The sequence below is a fragment of the Physcomitrium patens genome, chromosome 7 (genome assembly GCF_059467195.1).
Source record: "Physcomitrium patens ecotype Gransden chromosome 7, ASM5946719v1, whole genome shotgun sequence".
NCBI lineage: Eukaryota > Viridiplantae > Streptophyta > Bryopsida > Funariales > Funariaceae > Physcomitrium > Physcomitrium patens.
Window position 1 is genome coordinate 17,872,299 of NC_143416.1, and position 23,761 is coordinate 17,896,059.

The 23,761-nt window shown below is 38.4% G+C and overlaps 2 protein-coding genes and 1 long non-coding RNA gene across 7 annotated transcripts; 2 read left to right on the forward strand and 1 right to left on the reverse strand.

Moving 5' to 3' along the window:
- Window positions 1–4,728: 4,728 nt before the first annotated feature.
- LOC112284264 (uncharacterized) lies at window positions 4,729–7,763 on the reverse strand. Of its 2 annotated transcripts, none has more exons than XM_090252212.1 (2): window positions 6,184–7,763; window positions 4,729–5,880 (listed from the first exon to the last, which is right to left on the reverse strand). In XM_090252212.1, exon 1 carries the CDS (start codon window positions 7,172–7,174, stop codon window positions 6,425–6,427), a length of 750 nt encoding a protein of 249 aa, XP_090108338.1. In that variant the 5' UTR covers window positions 7,175–7,763; the 3' UTR covers window positions 4,729–5,880; window positions 6,184–6,424. The 2 variants fall into 2 exon arrangements, with proteins under 2 accessions (XP_090108338.1, XP_073391153.1); XM_073535052.2 differs by having other exon boundaries at window positions 4,729–5,224; window positions 5,505–7,763.
- Window positions 7,764–10,133: 2,370 nt separating this feature from the next.
- LOC112284842 (abscisic acid receptor PYL8) lies at window positions 10,134–12,551 on the forward strand. Of its 4 annotated transcripts, none has more exons than XM_024525150.3 (2): window positions 10,134–11,245; window positions 12,112–12,551. In XM_024525150.3, the coding sequence occupies exons 1-2, from the start codon at window positions 10,317–10,319 to the stop codon at window positions 12,134–12,136; spliced, it is 954 nt and encodes a 317-aa protein (XP_024380918.1). In that variant the 5' UTR covers window positions 10,134–10,316; the 3' UTR covers window positions 12,137–12,551. The 4 variants fall into 4 exon arrangements, with proteins under 4 accessions (XP_024380918.1, XP_024380916.1, XP_024380917.1 ...); XM_024525148.3 differs by having other exon boundaries at window positions 11,370–12,470; XM_024525149.3 differs by lacking the exon at window positions 12,112–12,551 and adding an exon at window positions 11,718–11,968.
- Window positions 12,552–21,736: 9,185 nt separating this feature from the next.
- Window positions 21,737–22,490, forward strand: LOC149988601 (uncharacterized). Its single transcript, XR_016504317.1, has 2 exons — window positions 21,737–21,887; window positions 22,087–22,490. It is a non-coding gene; the product is annotated as an uncharacterized LOC149988601 (long non-coding RNA).
- The last annotated feature ends 1,271 nt before the right edge of the window (window positions 22,491–23,761 follow it).

Consider the following 23,761-nt stretch of genomic DNA (forward strand, 5'->3'; position numbering starts at 1 on the left):
ATTCATATTTTTAATTTATTTAATTATATTTATATATTAAATCAAAATAAATACAGATCCTCTATTATCTTTTTATGTATATTTACCTATCTTTTTTTTGTTAGCTCTTATTATAAGAATTATTTCAATAAACTTTATTTATTTGTCTTATAATTTTTTTGAAATATTTGTTATTAAAATATTATTTTTATAAATACAAAAAAAATTCAAATTTTTATTTTTGAATTCTTAAATAAGCTATTTAGACTCATGCATCTTATATTAAATTTTACTATCTACTTAAGAATTAATCTCTTTAATATTCTAATAGATCATTAAAAACAAATTTTTATATAATAATAGTAATAAGATTCTATTTGAAATCAATATTCTCATTTCTTTAATAAATTATTTTTTAAAAATTCAAATATACATTTAATTTGTAAATTATGTAATAGAACATCACATAAAGTAGTTTTACTTCTCTCTCAAATATGTACATATATATATATATATATGTATATATATATATATATATATATATATATATTTCCTATCGAAACTACAAAATTTGTCTTACAATAACTTTTTAAATTTTAATATCTCTTTAGAATCTCATTGTCATTATTTTAACAATGCTATTGAAGCTTAAAAACTATTTTATAGCTTTTAAAAACTACTTTTATTGATTTTTTCACCTAATTGAATTTAAAATACGTATTAAAAAAATTCAAAAGACATCACTAAACCACCCAAGGTACATTTTTTGTGGTATTACCAAACATTGTGGTGAAAGGTTTTTTTTTAATAACTATAGACAAATATTCTATTGTAGAAAAAATACACTTTATACTTTGTTTATTAAAAAAATATTACCAAAATATTAATAAATTTTATTCTCTCTTATATTATGGAAAAATAAATAAAAGATATATACATATATAATATTTAACTTCAAGAAACTGAACACTCTTGACTTACAATTTTCTAACTTTTAAACAAGTAAACATATTCTGTCTCCTTGTGCTTTAACAGATAACTCCATGTTTTACAGATTTTTCTCTACATATTATATATATATATATATATAAAAACACATTATTAAAGATATGATTTTTAGAATTGAAAGAGAAAAGGTTACTTTGATATAAGAATTGTTTTTGTTAGAACAATAGTACTAAAATAAAAACTGTATGGGGAAAATTAACATCATGTTTAATAGAATATGTGGACAAAAGCAATTACTTTATAATACAAACACAATAGCAATCATTACAACGTATTAAAAAATAAAAATAAAAATAAAAATAAGTGTAATTAATATATTCTTTGTAGAACAAAGACATTAGAAATAATTAATAGAACACCAAGTCAGGAATTCTTCTAATTAATGTACTAATATTTTTTAATTTATTGTTGCTATAAAAAATATTAGTACATTATATTTTTTAATTTATTGTTGCTATAAAAAATATTAGTACATTATATTTTTTAATTTATTGTTGGTATTTTTTATGTACTAATACTATAAACCAAGCTTGCAGATTCAAAGAAATTTATAACTATGTGAATATCCCAACATGCTTCTATAAATGCATATGGTATTCTTCTTCTTATTATTATTCTTCTTATTCTTCTTTAATGATTACACCTTCATACACATCACATTTTTACAGGAGAAATTATTTTGATTTATGATTACGTTCAACAGCCACTCAAATACTAGATGCTGCAAACGCCAGAAGAAGAAACAAACACATCTAATAAGCTTGAAACAAAAACCAAAAATAAAATAAGAAAATAAAAAGCAATTCAATATCACACACAACTCTAAAGTTGGTTATTGAATAGGGTATTCAATTGCACTACTTGTCTCATATCCACCACAACACCCTTGTCACAACCCCTCTCAAATCGCATCCCATTTGGGTCTCCACACTTTTATTCATTTATTCATTTCATATTTATATTATTGTTTTTCACTCACTAAGTCCACGTGAATTCCTCATCCCACCACTTTCTTCTTCTTCCTTCTTCGTGTCCTTTTGTGCTTGGGCTGTTTTTGTGATGGTTGTTGTGGTTGGTTAGTTGGTTGAGTTGTCGTTCGAGTGACAGTGCAACTTCAGACAGCCCCACGACTTTGCAAGCGAACGGAAGCCGCATGGACAGCAGGTAGGTAGGCTGGTCCATTAGTTTGCAACATTAGATGGGAATGGAATGGAATGCTCAGGGAATCGAAGTGAGGCGAGGCGAGGTGAGGCATCGACGTGAAGTGAAGCTCAGGTGGAGGTGGGGATGGGGGATGTTGAGCTTCGAATGCAGCAACTGGACAGGATCCTCCCTCGCACACCCACTTCTGTAGCCCTGCAGCATCACTAGTAGCTACGCACATGCTGAGCCCATCCGTGCATGTGAAGTGTCCGAAACTTGCGACGTTTGATTGCAACCAGAATCAGTGCCACATGATGACAGGGGACGGAGAAGCAGGGAGTGAGTGGGATAGAGAGAGAGAGAGAGCAGCTGGATTGCAATGAAACAGTTCAAAACGAAGCAGGTAACGTATCGGATTTGCTTTCCCCGTTCTCTCTGTCTACTCATGCATGGCAGGAGGAGGATATCGCTGCCTGCCACCAGCCGTGACTTGTGCGGCCCGGCACATGGCGCCAAACGTCGACGCGCTCGGTCGGACACAACCTGACAAACGCTTTTTCCCTCTTGCTTGCAGGAATGGTGTCTAACCAGACGCGCCGTGGCCACTTGCTCGCCACTCATGATCCCGTACACCCGTCGGAGAGTTTGGAGTGCACTTGAACCCCATTGTGAGGAAGTTTTCATCATTTAGTCCGTGAGCTCGGCCGATGTTTTCCATGAAATCGATTCGGAGAATTATTCCAGGTGCACTGGTACTTGCATTACACGACGCCTGTAACAAACACCATTTGAGCCGAGGAACTCAATCAATGTACTGAAAATCCTAGACTATTTTATCATGAAGTTACGGAACTCCGTGAGGTGTGGGATTGAAGCAAAAGCAAATTACACTTTTTGTGGTCGCCGCTGGGTGATGAACAGATTCCTTCATTCATTAAACCGGAAAGCTAAACAAAATTCCTTGATATATATATATATATATATCTATATGGCTCTTTTTTCATGCAAGATCCTCCAGACGAACTGTGGTGTAGGAGCCAGAGTCAGCAGCTCTGACAACCAGCTTCCTGCTGATGCGTATCTTTCCAGCCAGAGACACTGTGCTCACATCATGCCTACGCACAGTAAAATTATAAGGGCGCGCGAAGAACGTAATATACGATGGTAATTCTGACTGTCTGCGGAAGGCGATTTTGGGTAGTGGCACTCCCACTGGATTCATGAAGTCCGACAGCCTACAAGAGCAAACACGCTTTCACCAAAACTCTGAATGGGTCCCCTCTCACTGAACAAGTTGTTTCAGACACCTTGCTTCTATGACACAAGCTTGTCCACAGCTGTTGACAGCCTCTAGTTTGGACCAGTGACGGATGACTTTTGATGGTTCTTCATGTGCATATCGGCGTATTTCAATGATTGAAGATTAAGAGAACACAATGATATTGTGACTAAGTGAGATACTTGCCTTGTCCAAGTTTGCAAAACAGGGTTTGAGGTTCGGCACAGCATTCCAGGGAGTAGAATGTAGCTTTGGAAAGCAACTGTAGGGGGATCGAAATTCCACTAGTTCCGAGACAGCTTATCACTCGATTACAGAGTTGATATTCCCTTCACGCAGCTTAGAAGTTCAATCTGTTGGATACTCGTTCTGGGTGGATTACGTCGTCGATGTTCCCTCACTCTGCGCTTAGATTTTCATTCGACATTGGGTCTTATTAAGGTGAGGTTTCTGAAAACACGACGTGGTTTTGTGATCCATGGTGATACTGGAAGTGTATTTTGAACAGGTAGATTTAGCAACGACGCGACTTAGAGCCCTTACTGGCAGGGTCATGTGCTAACCTTCGAGCAAAAATTAGAGCTGCACAATTTCGTGTCGCTTTTCATAAGTCGTATTATGGAGAGGCTTTAGAACTTCTTATTGTTTTCTTCGATTTGTGGATTGCAGCGGCTGCGTGCATTGGAAGAAATCCACGCCATTTAAACAAGCTGACGCACAGGAGGTATCTTTGGGCAATGGGCAATGGTGAGTTCCACTTCTCTCCACCCGAGGGATCACGCTCTCCCCGACTACGGCTCACAACCCAAAAGATGCCGCTCGAGCCAGATTCGTTGCACATATCCTTCTTAGACTTTTCAAGTGCAAGCTTATGACATATGTGTGTTTGTATGCATATTTGTATGTGTGTATGTATGTATGCACCCACACACAACTAATGTGCAACGAGGGAGCTCCTTCACTTGTACAAACCACAGTTGCCATCTTCAACTCCGACGACATTGTGCAGAAAAAATGGACTCTAAATCCAACCCCTGATTCATATAATCTCGTAAACAAGGCGTGAGGAGATTGAATGTTGGTACACACCGCACTCCTAAGCAGAAGCCAAGAGCTCTCCAGGTTCACAAATAGATCTTCTTCCAGTGAATTACACACACACACACACACTATATATATATACATACACACATATGCATATGTATCTGTGTGTTCCGTAATGGCAGCCACACACGTGTGTGTATGGCTGGTGAGAGACATAAACAAAAAATGATGCAACAGATCATCAAAGTGTACAGCCAGATCAAGTACATGAACAATGAACTTCCAAATTATCACCACTGTTAATCGCACTTGGAGTACAGCATGGGCCAGTCCTAGATTTCGACAAGAGTTAATCACACTTCAGAGGTCTAATCTGGAACCTGAGGTAGCCCATCTCGTGACAAGAAAACAGGAGCTGTAGCGACAAATTGACATCTTCTGTAGGGTCTGATGTTCTTCAAGATTGTGACATGTTCGTCGTTCTATTCGTCAGCAGAATTCAAACACATAAAATCTTTAAAAAAAAATCAAAATTAAAGGATGAGGAGTCTGGAGATGATATAAAGTGAACTTAAAAACCAAAAGCCAGTAGTTGAGAGTTGCGATCTGATGAAGACATGAACCAGAAAACGTCAACTGAAAGATTACAACGTCGTGTGGAGGTGGCTTATTCAACAATTGACAAAAGCCTGGCATGATCTCATCTTTTTTTTAGTTAAGCGAGGGTCGCTGTCCAGATTTATCTTGAGGGCACTCCTTCCTTCAGAGAGACTCCACAATGAAACGCGTACCATTCCCACAGAAATTAAAGAATAAATGATAGACAACAGGGCAACAAATACCCGCTTCAAAAAACAGTTGAATATAATCCAGCATGTAGAATGTGCTTCTCATTCTAGAAACTCGCCGACTAGCACAAGGAAAGTCCAGCACAACAGAAATAAAAAGAAAAGAAATTATCATCACAACGTTCTCTCCAGCTGAAATCCCTTGGCACTGCCTTTCCCTCTACTAAAGCATTATACGTGCGTTGCAACAAGCTAGTTCTTACCAGTTCGTGATGCAGAGTGAGTGCTACCAACGGAGCATCAATCACGGAGGAACTTTTCTAGCAGTACCTGGAGCTAATGGCACAAGCATCGATGGCTTCAAAGGGGAAGCACGCAAACGTGGTCTACCCGCGACGGGTCCCACGGGTCCCATGGAGCAGCGCGAAGGCATCTGCTTTCTTCTCAAACCCGCTAATATAAGGTTTGTGTTTTCTTGTAGAGATCTTCCAAATCCACACTTTATGAATGCAGCCCCAATCCTTTTCATTTTCTGAATGTGTGACTTGGCGTCCAAGATGAAGACATCGACCCCCACGTTGATTCTTGTTTCATTCAGCATCGCCCGACTTGCACCCAATTCCGGACCTCCTGATCGATCTGTTCATGAATTATCCATGTATTCGTCAGATCTCGATGACGTACAAATCTTCGCCGATGGAGCCCGTCATTCTCTCACATTTAGTCATCCCCACAGAACCCAAGTATCTATCAGCCAGCTTTCAAGCGCTCCCTTCCGTGCGTCAACTGGTCTGAAATGGCAACCAAACTTCCCAAGTATATACACAAACAGATATATTTACATACTGATTTACATGCACTTCACATATTTCTGCAAATGTTTGCAATATTTCGCAATAATCTCAATCCTTAAAACTGAGTAGCCCGTTGAGGATGGCCAACCAGCAGAGCGATGAGCGGCAATTTGTTCTACAATCACAGGAAAACTGTTTCACGAGCAACCCAAATCCTCCAAACCTCCTCAATTCTCAACAAGATCTGGACATACAACTGAAGATGATGATTCTGAGCCTTTAAATAGCCAGGACGTCCATGACAGCAGATGCTGCCCATCACAGCAGTGACTGGATCTCCATGTTAAAAATAAAAATAAAATAACGTAAAATAAAGTATAAGTACACTTTCATTTGCAGTTTTCCAGCAGAAACTTGTTTGCTTTGCAGTCGCGGGGGGGGGGGGGGTGCTTGATGGCACCCCACAGACGCAGCGAATGCGATTCCTGATACTCTGTAAAGCAAAGTTTTGTCACGGGGCGCGATTCTGGGCGACTCTCAGCCACTCCATTTTTGCCAGTTCTATACTTAGCGCGCGAGGGAGCAGAGACGCTCCCTCGTCGGGTCCCTTGACTCCCCAATTGGAAATGTGCCGAGGGGTTAGCGCCAGGAAAAAAAATACTGCCATCAGTGGAGCAGCAAATTTTCGAGAGATTTTGCGAGACTTGGGTGTGTGAAAACGTGGGTTGGGAAGCTTCCACAGGTCGTGCGACGTCGCAAACCCCGAGGCCGTGTGGTCGTGGTGGTGGTGCCGCTGCTGGTGGTGCTGGTGGTGGGGGTGATCGCATCCAGAGCATCACCGATGCTGAGCACAGTTTGATCTGCAGTGTTGATAGATGTGTGAGTCTCACAAAGTACGATTTGCCAATGCTGTTTGTTAACTTAGTGCAGCTCCAGCTGCTGCTCCCTGCTGACGCTGCTAGAGCTGGGTGGTGTTCCCGATGCCGGATGATTCCAGGAATGCCGCAGACTGCACACTGCCTTCCTTGCTTGCTTGCCAGTTTTCTGTTTTGTTTTGTATGTGTGTTTGTCCGCAGCCAGATGGGGAAAGAAACGGCAGCCACACTTCGAAGAATATGAGCAAGAGAGAGATCACGCATGACTGATTAAGAGTCCATCGCCCAACTCTTCTTCTTCTATTCTTCTATTCTTCTTCCCTTTCCGCAGCTGGCTTTACGCCAAGCCCACCTCAACAACAAACCCACGTCCCCCCCAATGGATGATTGTGTGATGCGGCTCCTTTACATCCATTTGTACGTTCATCCATCCCTCTGGTCTCCCCTCCTTGGTCTGGTCCCCTCTGTGGATGTCTCCGAAATATGCTCTCACACAAACCACAACGCTAATGTCACTTTTTAATGGAGTAGGCTTTCTCCCTTGATGATTCATAAACCCAAAGTATAAACGCATTGCAATGCATGTTTGAAAACCATCCTCAATAGTCTTGTGACATGAAACAGCCATGGAGACACTAGTTTAAGTGTTGACAATGATTGGGTCTCCAAACTATACAAATAGGAGTAGTATACTAGAAGAGGCAGAGGAGGTAGATAGAACATGTTTGTCCACATCACTTGACCTGGATAACATGGTACCAAACAAAAAACAGTTCTAGCATAATATCTATTAATTCTGGCCTGTCAAATATATGGGTTGACATAGATAAGAATTCACACTTTTTCTTTCACTTTTTTCTTCTTCACTTTCTTTCTTGTTCAGTGCACTTATTATTGCATTTCCAATATGCTCACATTTTGAAACGCATTCATTCCTGTACTTGAATAAAAACTTATCATTTTTATAAAATATAATTAAAAAAATAACATGAAATATACACATGTTTATATGTATTTATATACAAGCATGTGTGTGTGTGTGTGTGTCAAATGATGACATTCAAGGCCCAGTTAAAAGAGAATATTTTCAACTATTTATGAATGTAAAAAAGGCTGTTTTGTACTGTCAATTTGAAGCATTTCAACGGTGGGAGAAGAGTAATATTCCTAAAATATAACATATATGTATATAAATACACGTTTTCCAGGTACCAGGTACGAGGGTTACATGCAATGGGGGATATTTCCAAGTAATTAAATCGTTCGCTAAACTTAGCTTATGCTCATCGCCGTAACATATAGTCATTTATGATATGACCCCAATTTTGAAAGCTTGCAATATTAAATCTGTCTGCTTGTTTATTTAAAAAAAGATGGGGAGATAATGAAATAAGGATAGCTTTATTTTTCCAAGATTGTTATTTTTTCTCCTTTAAGCAAGTTGCACTCGAATCCAACTCACAAAACTTTCATCCCCAATTCAAACGACGAATGTTATCAGTTACATTCATCCATAAAGTCGAATATCTTCCTAGATCGGTTTCTCTGACAGAACCCCACCATCCGTCCAAATCATTCGCATCATTTATCCAATAGATCGCCCAAATTGGGGGCCAGCCATTCGACCAGGTTCTGCTAATTAGAGTGACCCATTCAAGTCCTCTTGGTTATCGATGAATTCGTGGGAAGGGTTTCAACGTCATCCACTACGTGGATGGATAGAACTCAGTGGAATGCAACGCAGAAGGCCTCATCGGCAGATATGTGAACATGGGAACTTACGGAATGCACGAAGGAGGGGGTGGGATCAGTGTCGTTCTAATGAATGGAACCGGGAGCGTGGTCCTCTGAGGGGACGAGGTTGTTTCGGCAGCAGTGGTGGATGAATGAGAACCTGCAAAGAAGTTCTTGAAGGGACAAGAACCATCGGGACTGACAGCTAGATTGTCCAGCTCAGCAGGGCCAACCACTTGCGCTTCAGCAGGATTCTTGCAGCTTAGCTGGACTGTTCCTCTCTCTCTCTCTTCTCTCTCTCATGCATAAAAAAAATGACTTTATTATTATTATTATTATTATTATTCATCCCCATTATGGTAAAATATTCCTCAACATCTAGGAATATTTCGAATCTTCGGGGCATGGAAGAAATCAACACCCGAGAGACTGTGAAACAGCTTGAAAAAAAAACAGTCCCACTCACACTGAAAGAGGGGGAGCATTATATTCTTATTACTATTACTATTGTTAAATTATCCAAGGTAATGCATATTTGCACACTTAAAATATGCATAGACTTATACTAAATAACCCACGTGAAATTATGAGTTGGACTGCCTAAATCGAACACCTTTGTTTACACATAGGATTGAGTTATTTAAAAAAGTAAAAATTAAAAAGAAAAATATCTTTAGTTTACATTACCGAACGCTTAAGGAATATCCAACATGAGCTAGAACTTGAAATGTTAAAATTTTTAAATGCTATCTAGAGGCCAGGTTGTTTCGCTTAAATAAATTTCAGATATAAGAAACTAGAGAACGTAATTAATAATCCAAGATGCATTCTGTACTAAGTGCAGAAGTCTCCAATTCTCAAAGCTAAACACTGATATCCCCGTCATTATCAACAGTCGGGACTTGTACCGATTGTAACACCACCGTCAAGCGTGAAAACGAAAAAAATGAAAAAAAAGAAAAAGAAAAAAAGGCATCCCTCAAACCATCCAACAACATCATTCACAGCATAAATTACCAAACTTTAGCTTCATGGCATCAAAGTCATTGACTATAACGACACAGAACCTTAGAGCAGAATCACAAAAACTGAGAATTGTATAAATAAATAAATATGTGCATTTACACATATATATATGTATATATATATATTTCTTTACAGGGATGAAGAAGAGAGAAAGGGAAATGCAAGCCATGGAAAGAGAAGCTTTCCAAGGTTGGGGCCAACTAAGCAAAGCCGGTGTGAGGAGAGGGGGTGGGGGATCCACGGTGAAAGGGGTAGGGGAACCCAAGAGCGAGCGAGCGCGGGTGGATTGGACCCGGGACAGTCGCTTCTTAATGGAGAGGAGGGAGGGAAAGAAAAAGAGAGGAGAGGCGGCCGCGGTGATGGGGGGGGGGCTGCCATCCCCGTCTTCTCTCCGCCTCCTCCGACTCGCGCCTCAACTGGATGGTGGGCTTGCGATACTATTTTTTCTTTCGTCGTCCACTGGGTTGGATTCGGAGTGCCAGCAAGTTAGATGCCGGGGTTGGTCATTTCCATCAGCAGTAGTAGCAGCAGCAGCGTTGTCGCGATGTATTGCTTGTTTCGGAGGAGAAGCATCCGGAGGTAAAGGAGGAGGAGGAGGATAGATGTAGAGCAGGCCAAGGCATTCGGTATCTCGCAGGATCATGGGATGGTTCGAAGCGATGTGGAAGGAGGACGTGGTGCCGTTGCCTCGGAGGACGTTGTCGGTAGTGGGAGCGACTCAGTGTGCACATCGACCGCCTCGCAGCCCCCTCCTGCGTCGTCGTCGTCACAGGGCAGCGGCGTCAAATCGGCGCCTTCCTCGGTCGGGAGCGTTTCAGTGAGAGGAGTTGGCGCTGAGAGCAGCCAGCCGCAGTCGAAGACGACGACAACCACCACCACCACCACTACTACGACCACGACGCATCCGATGGGGGCACTCGGTATGATGCAGCAAGTAAAGGGGCGGCAGGATTTCCAGAGGCTGCTGGAGGCGCAGCAGGATCTAATATGTCGTTACCATACTCACGAGCTGAAGGCTCACCAGTGCGGGAGCATCCTGCTGCAACAGATTAAGGTGCCGTTGCCGATCGTGTGGGCGATTGTGCGCAGTTTCGACAAGCCTCAGGTCTACAAACGTTTTATTCAAACTTGCAAGATCACTGAAGGCGATGGTGGCGTGGGAAGCATCCGGGAGGTCCATCTGGTCTCCAGTGTTCCAGCCACTTGCAGTATTGAACGCCTCGAGATTTTGGATGATGAGAAACATATCATTAGCTTTCGGGTGCTGGGCGGGGGCCACCGTTTGCAGAACTACTCTTCCGTGTCATCTCTGCACGAGCTCGAAGTTGAAGGCCACCCTTGCACTCTCGTCCTGGAGTCGTATATGGTAGATATTCCCGATGGAAACACTCGCGAGGAGACGCATATGTTTGTGGATACTGTGGTTCGCTGCAATTTGAAATCTTTGGCTCAGATTTCGGAGCAGCAGTATAACAAGGATTGTTTGCAACAGAAACAGCATGACCAGCAGCAGATGTATCAGCAGAGACACCCGCCACTTCCTCCTATTCCCATTACCGATAAAAATATGGAAAGGTAATGCCCACTAACCCTAACATGCCCTTTCAAACCTCCTCTATGTTTTTCTAGGGCATGTTTCACATGTTCCCATAGTTTGCAGACTCATTAAAATAAGTCTCTAATTCTGCTTGCACAGCAGTCCTCAAGATCGTGAAGCAGTGCTCAAACAAGAAGTGCTGAATTTAAATCAGCGGTAGAACTGTCCACGGCCCTCCACATCTTGCCGATTTCATGGTTGGACTCAGGGCACAATGCACATCTTGGCATTTTCTTTGCAGCTGCCGGCATAGGAACATAAAAATTTATTCTATTTAAGTTACAATTTCAAATGCATTTATGCGTTTTTCTTTTTTTTCCTTTCTTCCTTTTCTTTCTTTCCTTTTCTCAATTTTTGGCCCATTCTTCGCGTAATGTGTCTGGCTCACTTTTTGTATTCTACTGAATCTAATTTTAATTTTCCTGAGTGCCACTACCTTACGACAAACAGGATAAGTGCGTGGAACGCCTCAATCTATACACTGTCACGGGTCAGGTCTCCTTAAGATATCGAAGATGCCTTGGTTTGTGGATAATTAAATCTGGATTTAGTGTAGTAACGTGTTCAAGGAAAATGATATGTGGGTGTTGTGAGCATGTTTAATTCTGCGTGCAATGTATCACTCGAGGCAATATTCTTTTGATTTCATAAATACATATGTATATACATATATAAATATATATTCTGTATGGAGCCTTAAATGTCTTTGTCATCGTCATACAATTCTGTCCAAGTACTTAGTGCTGCTTGCAAAGAATTTTTTTGTCTTAGATTGTTTGTACGCCCCTCTATTTGAAAGAAGTTGACACTTCTTTCTCCTTTTCTGGATGCTACTTTTGTGCAGGTCCAGTACTGTAATTTGCACCTGAACGGACATTTGTCGGAATTCGCTTGACTTCGATAGTGATGTTTATAATAGAACTACCACTGATTCGTGAATAATGTCATTTTTGCCCTATCTATCGTGGCTTATGAGCTGCTCATGTTTTGGTCGCCACTGTTAGTGAGTCTCCATGCATATACATACTCGTCTGTGTTTGACATTGGGATTACATTGAACGTGCACATTGTTGGGATTAGTTCGTCCTGCTGTACATCGCTGCTACCTCCGGACTGGTAGTGGGGTTTTTTTGTATTACTTTTGTGGAAAGTAAGACTACGCATTTGTGTGGCCTGCCGAAGCGCAGTTGTCAGTTTGATTGACACTCACTGTAATTTTGATTTCATGAATATTATGACCCAGTGCACATCGTGTCTACGGCACGGCGATGGCTCTGTTTTTTTCTCGAGTTGTCATCTTTGCTGCTACCTTACCGCAACTGTTTGAAAAGGAGACATGGCCGCAATTTCCAAGTGCCCAATAACACGAGAAATCTAGTGTCGTGCAGCAGATTAGCTTCTATTTCGTTGTGCAACAGTTTCTCCTCGTGGTCAAGAACCGCTCTCAAGCAGTGAAATGTCTGACCATGTAGTGTTCGTCAGCACAGTGAACAAGGACTTTCAGGGTTTCATGGAGTTCTCGTAATTGTACATGTGCCGTACAGTGGAAAACCTTGTTTCGTCATTCTTTGAACGCGCTGAGCAACCCACGGGACCCTTGATTTTACTTTGTTGTGTACCGTTCTCGGTGCATGCATCTCTCTCTCGCCTTTTCAAACGAAGGCAATTTAACTTGTAGTGGTTGCAGTGGACGTACGATTTTCGCCGCATACAGCGCGCATCGACGAACCTGAGAACGTGAGGACCTTACGAGGCAGGACCTTTTGTGTGTGCGTGTTTTTTCGGATTCATTGGATCTGTTCACGGCGCAAGTGGGTTGGCAGAACGTTCGACGTAGCTAGCAGAGCACCAAATATAGGAGCCACATGCTGTGTCGCTGGATTTCCTATCTTCTTACAGAATCACTGTTTCAGCAATCATGCATATTTTTAGCAAAAAAACACACCATATGCTACTAATTAACACTAGAGTGTTTAAGGCTGGTTCTTACCACATGATAGTCTGCAGAGGTATCCTTCCACAAGTTTGGAGATCAAAGAGAGTCCCACATTCTACAATTCTATCCTTTGATATCTTTCAACGTTTCGACGCTACACTTTTATCTCACTTTTCACAAACTTATTGCTGCTCTCTCCCCACTGCAATGCACCCACATGTATTACCACCGTAAAAAAGGAATAATTTTTTCTTAAGTATTTTCACCCATTCTTCGTGCGAAGGAATCCCAGATTTTCCTATTCCAGATGAAACGAAAGCAGAAGGCAAAGTGGGGAGGTGTGTCTGCTCACTGAGGTGACTACGCTGTGTGGGTGCAGAGATAGCTTCGTCTGTTTATTGTTTTTTTGCTTTGTTGTTGTTGTTTTTTTGTTGTTTTTTGTTGTTTTTTGTTTTAATTATTAACGTCAAAGTCTGTGTTCAAACAAAAGGCTGGGGGGTTCACATGGTCAGGTCCGGCATGTTCATTTTGCCATCACTTAGATTCGCAAATGGGGGACTGAGCTGATGCTCCTTTTCTGTTCTCAGTTTGTGAAGCATGTGAAGCAGAGTTTGGGAAACTGGGTGCTGTCCCATGGGGCACATAACTTCTTTGCTTCTTCTTCCTGCTCACTCCAAGGCCACCAAACTCTGGCTGCTGTACACTCCAGGACCACTCTCCCTGCTTTGTTCTCACGTTTCTGTATGCTTACCGTCTTTCATTCATTGTCATTCATACTTTACATGTATTGTGTGTGTATATATATATATATATATATATCCATGGATTTTTGGGTTTGAAGGAAATGCATTAGAATTGTATATTTAACTATTTCAGCTTGAGATTAAGTGTTGTGATTATATATAGACACATACAATGCATGCAAATCTTTCTATCAATTACATCCACAAATTTAATTTTTGATGGTAGATTTTTGATAGATAAAATAGTTAATGCAAAAAGAAAAGAAGAAGAAAAAAAAAACACACACATAAATATTTGATGACAAAGTTTTACCTTTTATATATATCATATAATTTGGTGATTTTTTTTCTTGGTTATTGTATACAATAGATGTTGCTTCTATTTGCAAATGTCTTAATGTTTTTTGAATAAATTTCAAGAATATGGATGTACACAAACTAGTCAAAAGACATAAAATTCATGTATAACTAAAGATGGATAAGTATATACAAAAAGAAGAGACGTATCTTTCAAATGCTATAAAATTAGAATATCCTTCATAGTACATTAACTCAATACTGTGTACTTAATTATTGTAATAGAATATGAAATTGAAGATAGTTTTTGACATTTTTATAAGAAATCTTCTGTCTTTTTGTAAAAGATCAAGTTTATTATTTTTGTTATTTTTTTCTTATTCTTTTATAAACTGATAGATATTCCAATGACAATGATATTTTCAATAAGAGTAAATATAAACATAAAAATATAAATTTGATACTTATATATATATTTTCTATTATTAGTATTTTTACTTACAATAATACTATATACCTATTCAATGCATGTAAAACAAAAATTAGTGCAAAACGATTATTTTTATTCTATGATATCAAAAACTAATAGAAAATGTGTTTATTTGTTTAATTTATTATATATCTAAAAACAAAGATTCATATGTTTAAAGATTAATTTACAAAATGATAAATAAATTAATATCATTTTAATTATCTTAAAAAAAATTATCAAATTTTACAAAAATATAGTTTTATTATAGTTTTTAAAGTTAAATTTTATCATTCTCTATTCCTTTTCTGTATGATATTGCACCATGTTGAAACATAGAAAGCATACTCCACACAAGTAAGTTAGGACCAGCAAGATTGCACTTTAACAAATAGAGTGTGGTATGAGATTATTCTTCCCATGCCAATCCTTTCCCTATATACTAGTACCAAGGTACCAAGTGCTACAACCCATATGGGATATCTCCTAGGACCAGCCCTCCCCTTGTACTCTAATGCACTATAGACCAGCACCTAACCTTATGGGATATCCCTAACAACACTTGTACTCTATTGACTATTAGCAACTACTTAAAGAGTTCTTTCCTTCAACACTCCCACTTTGCTATTGGTCAATTACTTATCAATCTTAATGCCTTACTCAACTTGTTGTGTCTTTCTCTAACTAAGGCTTTTGTCAACAAATCAGCCAACATGTCTTTGGTTTCACAATACATCATATCAATAACCCCCATCTCTATCTTCTCTCTTGTGAAATGATGCTGAATATCAATGTGCTTGGTTCTTGCATGATGCTTTGGATTCTTTGCAAAAGCAAGACATCCTTGATTGTGACACCTCAATGGAGTGACCTCCAATTGCACAAGTCCAATATCTTCCAATAACAACCTCAACCAAATTGCCTCCATTGCTCCATGACTTGCTGCCATGTACTCCGCCTCCATTGTGGACCTTACAATTGTTCATTGTCTCTTGCAATTCCAAGATATTGCTCCCACTCTAACAAAGAATACATAGCCCGTTGTTGACCTTCTATCGTTTGCATCTCCAGTCCAATCCGCATTACAATATCCATGTAATGTAATATTATCTCCTCCAAGACATAGTTTGAGGTTCAAAGAGCCTTTCAAGTACCTCATGATTCTCTTGATGGTTGTCCAATGCATAGGACCTGGTTTTGCCATGTGTTGGCTTACAACACTTACTGCAAATGCAAGATCCATCCTTATGCCTACCATTGCATACATGAGTGAGCCTACTGCTGCCTTGTATGGTATGCCTTGCATTTGATGCTCAACTTCAGCATACTCCTCATCCGTAAACTTCATCAACTTCAAGTTGGCCTCCAAAGGAGTTCCAATGGACTTGCAATCTCCCATGTTGAATCGTTTCAACACTTCTTCAATGTACTTGCTTTGGCTCAATGTGATGGTCTTTGATTCTCTACTTCTTGTGAATTCCACACCCAAACAATAATGGAGCTCTCCCAAATCACTCATCTCAAACTTTCCCTCCAATTTCTTCTTCAACCAATCCAATCTTACCATGGTGTTGCTTAAGATGATTAAATCATCTACATAGAGGATCACAACCAGCAAGAAGTCCTTGGCTTGCAATACATACAAAGAATGGTCAGCTTCACTCCTTACAAAACCTTCCTTCACAAAGAATGAGTCAATGCGTTGGTACCATGCTCTTGGTGATTGCTTGAGTCCATACAATGACTTCTTCAACTTGCAAACAAGGTGGTGTTTGTCTTGTTCAATGAATCCTTGAGGTTGCTCCATGTAGATGTCTTCTTCCAATTCTCCATTCAAAAATGCTGTCTTGATGTCCATTTGATGCATCTCAAGGTCCATTGATGCTCTAATTGCTACTATGATTCTAATGGTGGTGAACTTGGCCACGGGTGCAAATGTCTCATTAAAGTCCACTCCAGCAACTTGTGAGTAGCCTTTGGCAACCAATCTTGCCTTGTACCTCACAACATTGTCCATAGCATCTCTTTTGGTTTTAAACACCCACTTACATCCAATTGTTGATTGATTTGGTGGAAGTGGAGTCAACTCCCATGTCTCATTGTCCATAAGAGATTTGTATTCTTCTTGCATGGCAATCTTTCACTTCATTGCATCACCACACCTCATTGTATCATACAAAGTCAATGGATCATCAAGAAGAGCAACATTGGCATGGTCTTCACTTACTTGTAGAAAGATGTGGTTCTTCCACCATTCACCTTGTGGTCTTCTCTCACGTGTTAGATATCTTCTTTCATGCAAGGAGGATGAGTCTTCATGCACCTCTTGCTGCCTTGTATGGCTCATGGAGTTCTTTGTCTTACTCATTGGTTGGTATTCTTCATCTTCATTCTCTTCATTGTCCTTGTTGTATCTTGCTGGAATTGAAGTCTTTATAGTATTGGGCTCTTCTATCATGGCATCTTCCTCTCCTTCTTCACTTTGAGAATGCTCTTCTTCATCTTCTTCTTTGTTTGCTGGAATTGAAGATGTGTCCACAAACACACCACTACTCCCACTTGGACACATCTCCCACTTTTCACTACCACTTTTATGCTCCAAGAACTCTACATCACGACTTTTGATGATCTTTTTGGTATCTAAACACATGAGCCTATATGCCTTGGTACCTTCACAATAACCAAGGAATACTCATCTTGTGCCCTTTGCATCAAGTTTGCCTCTCATACTATCTGGAACCTTGACATATGCAATGCACCAAAAATCCTCATGTGGGATATGCAAGATTTGTTACCATTCCAAGCTTCTTGGGGAGTCATTCCTTCAAGTGCACTTGTGGGACACCTATTTCTTGTATACACGGCATTTACTGTAGCTTCTGCCTAATACTCATACCCAAGTTTTTGAGCATGAATCATACTCCTTGCTCTTTCAGCAACTCCATTTTGTTGTGGGGTGTAAGGAGTGGAGGTTTGTCTTGCAATACCTTCATGCTTCAATAACTCATCAAAGTGTTTGGACAAATACTCACCTCCATTGTCCGATCACAACACCTTAATCTTGTGCTCACATTGCTTCTCCACAAGTGCTTTCCACTCCTTAAACTTGGCAAAACACTCACTCTTGGCCTTGATGATGTAAATCCATACCTTCCTTGAGAATTCATCAATAAATGTGACAAAGTACCTTGCTCCACTCATAGATGGTGTCCTCATGGATCCACAAACATCCAAATGCACAAGCTCCAGCAATTGGTTTGCTCTTGTTGCAACGCCACTAAGAAATGGTGTCCTATGTTGTTTGCCTTGAATGCATCCCTCACAAGCAAGATTCATGGTAGAATGGCCAAGGTCTAAGCCACTTACCATGGATTGAAGCTCCTTCATGCTTTTGGCATTCAAATGCCCAAGTCTTTGATGCCAAATGCCCAGCTTGTCTTCATTTGATGGAAATTCAGCAAAGGCAGCAACTTCCACTCCATTGATCCTCTTGCAATTGATAATATAGAGATTGCCATCCCTAGTCCCTTTTGCTACTTCTTTGCCTTCCATGGTTCTCACAAAACATCCATTCATGTTAAATTGCACTTTGCACCCATGAGTTACAAGTTTACTCACTGAAAGGAGGTTCTTCTTCATCTTTGGCACATGCAACACATCCTTGAGAGTGATTCTCTTGCTTATGCCCTTCACCACCACCTCCACTGTGATGGTGCCTATTCCAATGGCTTGTACCATACCATTATCACCTAACTAAACCTTGGTTGCTGAAATTGGTTGATAAGTGTTAAATGAACACTTGTATGGACTCATGTGTTTAGTACATCCGGAATCCACAATCCATTTGCTCATGTCAAGCATGGAAGGAGTTTGTTTTGCCATGAATGCAAAGTCTTCACCTCCATGGTCATGAAAAGCATTGTTGGCATTCTTTCTTTTTCCTCTCTTTGCCTTGAAATAATTTCTAGCAAAATAGCCTGGTTTTCTACAAATGTAATAAGTTTTAGGAGGATAACGTTGAAAAGAGGCACTTGCCTTACTTGGTCTTGTAAATAGTGTTGATTGCTCCCCAATAGACTCCTTTTACTTTCTTTTGGTTACTTCATGGACTAGTCTTGCCATGACATAGTCCAAAGTGAGGTCTTTTCTTGAAATGGACTCCAATGCCATAATGAGGGAGGAATAGGAGTCCAGAAGGCTTGAGAGCAATGTCATCACAACATCTTCTTCAAGTAAAGGCTTGTCAACAACAGCAAGCTGGTTTGCAAGTGCTTTTACCTTATTCACATGAGCCATGAGATCTTCACCTTCTTCCATCTTCACGGTGAAGAATTTTTGCCTTGACCATAGCACATTGGAGAGATTCCTACTTTCATAGACATTGCAAAGAGTCTTCCATGCATCTGCTGCCCCTTTGCAAGAAATGACATGAGCAAAGTTGCTTTCATCTAAATTGGTGGAAATTATGCCAAAAGCCTTCTTCTTTCGTCTTTTGAAGTCCTTTTGCTCCTTGATACTTGCCTCTACCCCAGGTGCAAGTTCCTCCTCATCTACTATCTCCCAAAGATCCAATGATGCCAAAAGTAGCTCCATTTTGGCCTTCCAGTGGTGAAAGTTGTCACCTCTAAACTTTTCAACAACTCTTAAGCTATCACCCTCAAAAGATGCCATCTCAAGCTACAAGTAGGTCCAAAAAACTCTTGATTTGGAGTTGTAATGCAAAAGATATGACTACTTAAAGATTGCTGAACTACAAACCCAAAATTCGCTGTTTTGCAACTTTTTGCATTTTTTGAGTCCAAATTACGTCTAAATGGTGGGGAATGGTTTGTAATGTGATTTTATGACTTTCAAACGTCTCTCTAACGGCACTTCACTCTAAATGACTCACTTTTTCATAAAACTCTCAAATACTAGTGCTCCTTCGGCAAAGACACTATCAAGGTCTCGCACTAAGCTCATAAACTCACAAATCTAGGAACAATGACTTCAATAATTCACTAGCAATACTCTACCATAAGATCTCAACCACCAAAAACAAGCAACAAAGAAATAATGCAAGAACAACTTACTTGGTAAGAGAATGTGGGCCCATAACCTGTTGAAACATAGAAAGCATACTCCACACAAGTAAGTTAGGACCAGCAAGGTTGCACTTTAACAAATAGAGTGTGGTATGAGATAATTCTTCCCATGCCAACCCTTTCCCTATATATTAGTACGAAGGTATCAAGTGCTACAATCCATATGAGATATCTCCTAGGACCAGCCCTCCTCTTGTACTCTAATGCACTATAGACCAGCACCTAACCTTATGGGATATCCCTAACAACACTTGTACTCTATTGACCATTAGCAACTACTTAAAGATTTCTTTCCTTCAACACACCAAAGATTTACATTGATTATTTTACAAAATATTTTGTAAATTTTTGTACACATGCATGTTTTTTTAAACTTAACAACTACTATTTAAAAAGAAATATATCAACACACATGTACAATAACCAAAATAGTTATCCAAATTCATTTAGTTGATGATAATTAATAATTGCTCTCTATAACAAAATTAGAAGCATTATTTTAGATGCCTTCACATACAAACATGTTGATTTATGACTAATCATATTCTGATATTATATATATATATATATATATATATATATATATATATATATATATATATATATATTAACAAGTAAAATGTATACAACTTGGTGCAAAAATTGTTTAAAATAATAATCTATTTTTTAAAATTATTTTTTTGTACTTATAGTTCTTAAAAGTATATGATGTCTATAAATCTTAGCTTTAGGTGTAAGTTTGGCTACCATAAATCTTTGTTGATAGTAATTCTAATTATCAATATATTTGAATTGTCACTCTAATTCACCTTATTTTTTTTTTGAAAAGTAATGTAACATGTAAAAATAGTCAGCTATCTATTGAGAATAGTTTTTACCTATCACGTTTTGTGCAATATGACTAACTTTTAATTTCTTTAAAATTCAAATCAATAGTAACCTTTTAATATTAAGGATCTAAAAATATAATATAGTTTTATTTATCTTTATAATATTATTAATCAATCTTTATTTAATACTTCAAAAATTTATTCAACCTTTCTATTATGATTTTTGATACAAAATAATAAAATGACTACTCAAAGTTGTAAGCATTTATAGAAGATAAGATATGTTTGCTGTAACATTGTAGATCATGTCATCATTTTTTAAAAATAAAACTAAAAATTAGTAATAAAAATTTGAAATAATTAAGTATTCTAATGAATTTAGAAAAAAACTTAAAAAATATGTTCACATCAAACATTCTCTTCTCTTTGAGCTTGTTTGTAAATAATCATAAAATAAAAAACTTCTTAAAATAAGATACTTTATTTATAGAACGAAAGACTATAAATAAGAATACATTGACTTGTTAACATACACATTAGATGGTTATCAAACTTGTTTGATTTGGCCCATGAATTGTGTGGATTACAAGTAATAAATCATAAGTAGAGTCAATAGGGAATCAATGCAATGTATTCAACATAATTACTAAAATTTATTTATTTAGCCGGTTACAAATCTTGTAGCTAATTTCTTCTTCTAGTTAAACTAATATAAGAATGAAATACTAGTGATTAAAGTCAAAGTGCCTGAAAAGTGGGGTCTCTCCTTAAGCAATTTTAGACTTTATATCTTTTATTGTTATTTTAGGATTCTTTGTTTTTAACTCTTGTCTTGTTTGTATTTGATTTAACTCAATTACTTAATTTCAATCTAATTGAAAGTCAAAGAATCTAAAGTCAAATAGGATCAAAGCTCCACTCCTCTTACTTCTTTATCTCAAAACAATTTCCAAAAAAATCCTCCAAAAAAGATAACATTAAATGCAAATTGCATAAGTGACAAGACACAATCTAGCCATACCCAAGTCGCAATCAAATGAAGCCTCTCAACCGAACTTCCACGTGACGCGCGCACACACACACACACACACACACATTGTAAGCACAAGAGCGGTTGGGGAGAGAGCACAAGATCATCACAGGGACAAGTTTGTGTGTGTGGTGGTGGTGGTGGTGAGCGTGTGAAGATGCGGGCATGGCATGGCATGGGGTGAAGGTTCTAGCGATCAATTGAAGGCGGATTCCAATGGAAAAAAGGAAGGTTTAAAGAAATCCCACTGTTTGCGAATTCACCTAAATCTCTCGTTTTAGGGTTTTTTTTGTTATTGTGCGGGGCTTGGCCAGCTTCCACGCTCCAAATCCCACGAATTCTTCCATGCAGTTGTCCAAATCGGAGTCCAATCGAGAGTGGGTTGTTGTCTGAAGAAAGCTTAATCGCGTCTGGCTGTGACTACATGCAGTGGATGGAGTTGTGGGAGACTGTGTCTGGATCTCGTTTCAATGCCGGAGAAGGCGCTGCCAACTCTGCTGCGGCGAGAGGGCAACAACATCACAAGGGCGAGGCTTTTCTCGGTGGGCTGGTGCTGACTCCTACGCCTTTCGGAAAGATTGGGTCGTTGCTTTGTGATGGGTGCCAGAGGCGGTGGCGCACCAGCGGAGAGCGGCGCTGATGCTGCCTACGCGACGGGAGGGGAGGGGAGATCTGTCTGCAATAGACACCTCTTTGGCATGCACAATTTCCAAAGCTGCTTCGATGTGACGCATTGAATCCTTTCATGGGGAGCTCGCAATTTGCGCTCTTTACGAAGCAAATGTGTTTGGTGCAGTTCTTTTTATTCTATTTTATTTTGATTTTTTTTTTTTTTCCTTTAGGAGCTCGTCAATCACTTGAGAATCATCGTCGCTTTTTGGTTTAGTTAAGTTTTGATAAAATCTGCTTGTGTTTCTGAATCAACGTGACCCATCTGCACTGACTCCGATGCTCGAGAGCTGGAATCGCTGCGTCGACGCAAGTACACATTTGCTTCGACGAAGGAGTGCAAATAAGTGGGTTTTCAAATATAATATATAAATATTGAAGACAAATCAATTAATAAGATGATTCACTTTTGTTATTTTTTGTAAAAATATCCTAAAACTATGAATAGAAATTTTTAAAGAGTCATTGCTTAAAAACCTTAAGATGAGAATTAAATATTTAATGAATTTTATCATGAAATTAGATGATATTTATGGATCATGTATCACAGTTAAATATGTATTACTATATAAATGTATATGATCAACCACCAACAAATTAATTGCACATTCTACTTATTGGCAGTTTAATTTGACAACAGAAATACTATTTGTATATATATACAGTAAACACTGTTTTAATTGTAGGTTTTAGTTGTTATTTTATTTAGTTGCTGGATTAATAGAAAATTAATCCAGCAACTAGAAGCATTGCAAAATAATTCTTGACTTTTCAAATAATATTAAAATCCAACTGAAAAACAAAAGCAATTCACTATTTCAACTAACTTGCTTAAACTAAACAGAAGCATCTCACCATACAAATTGTGAGATTGCTGACATAGTTTTAAATATTGAAGGTGTAATTCATGGCATTGAATGTGTTGAAGATGTGATGAGCAATTAAGTCGTTGTCATGCATGTGATTTTTAATAATATGAAAATTAATTACATATCTCTATGTAAAAGTTTGAAATTATCCTAAAAGAAAATTCAACCATAAAAGTAAAAAAAACAAGTCCTATAATACTAAAAACTTAAATTTGATTAAATATAGTAGTATTTTAGATATTAAGTTTTTTGAATTTAGATAATTTTACTTTATCATAATAGGACACTGATTTTTTTATTTATTGTAGTATATATATTTTGGACATTTAAGTAAAAATTTGGAATTTTTAGATTTTTTTTAAGAAGATATAGTTATAGACTTAAATTATGCATACATTTAAAGATAATTTTAAGTTGATAAAAAATATTTGGTAGTATTTTTGCTAATAAAGTGTGAAGTTCTATCAATGACTTTGATCTTATTCAAAATTATCTTAATTAAGATATCAATAGATTCACCATAAAATCTTAATTTTTATTTATTTATTTTTTATCAAACTTATATTT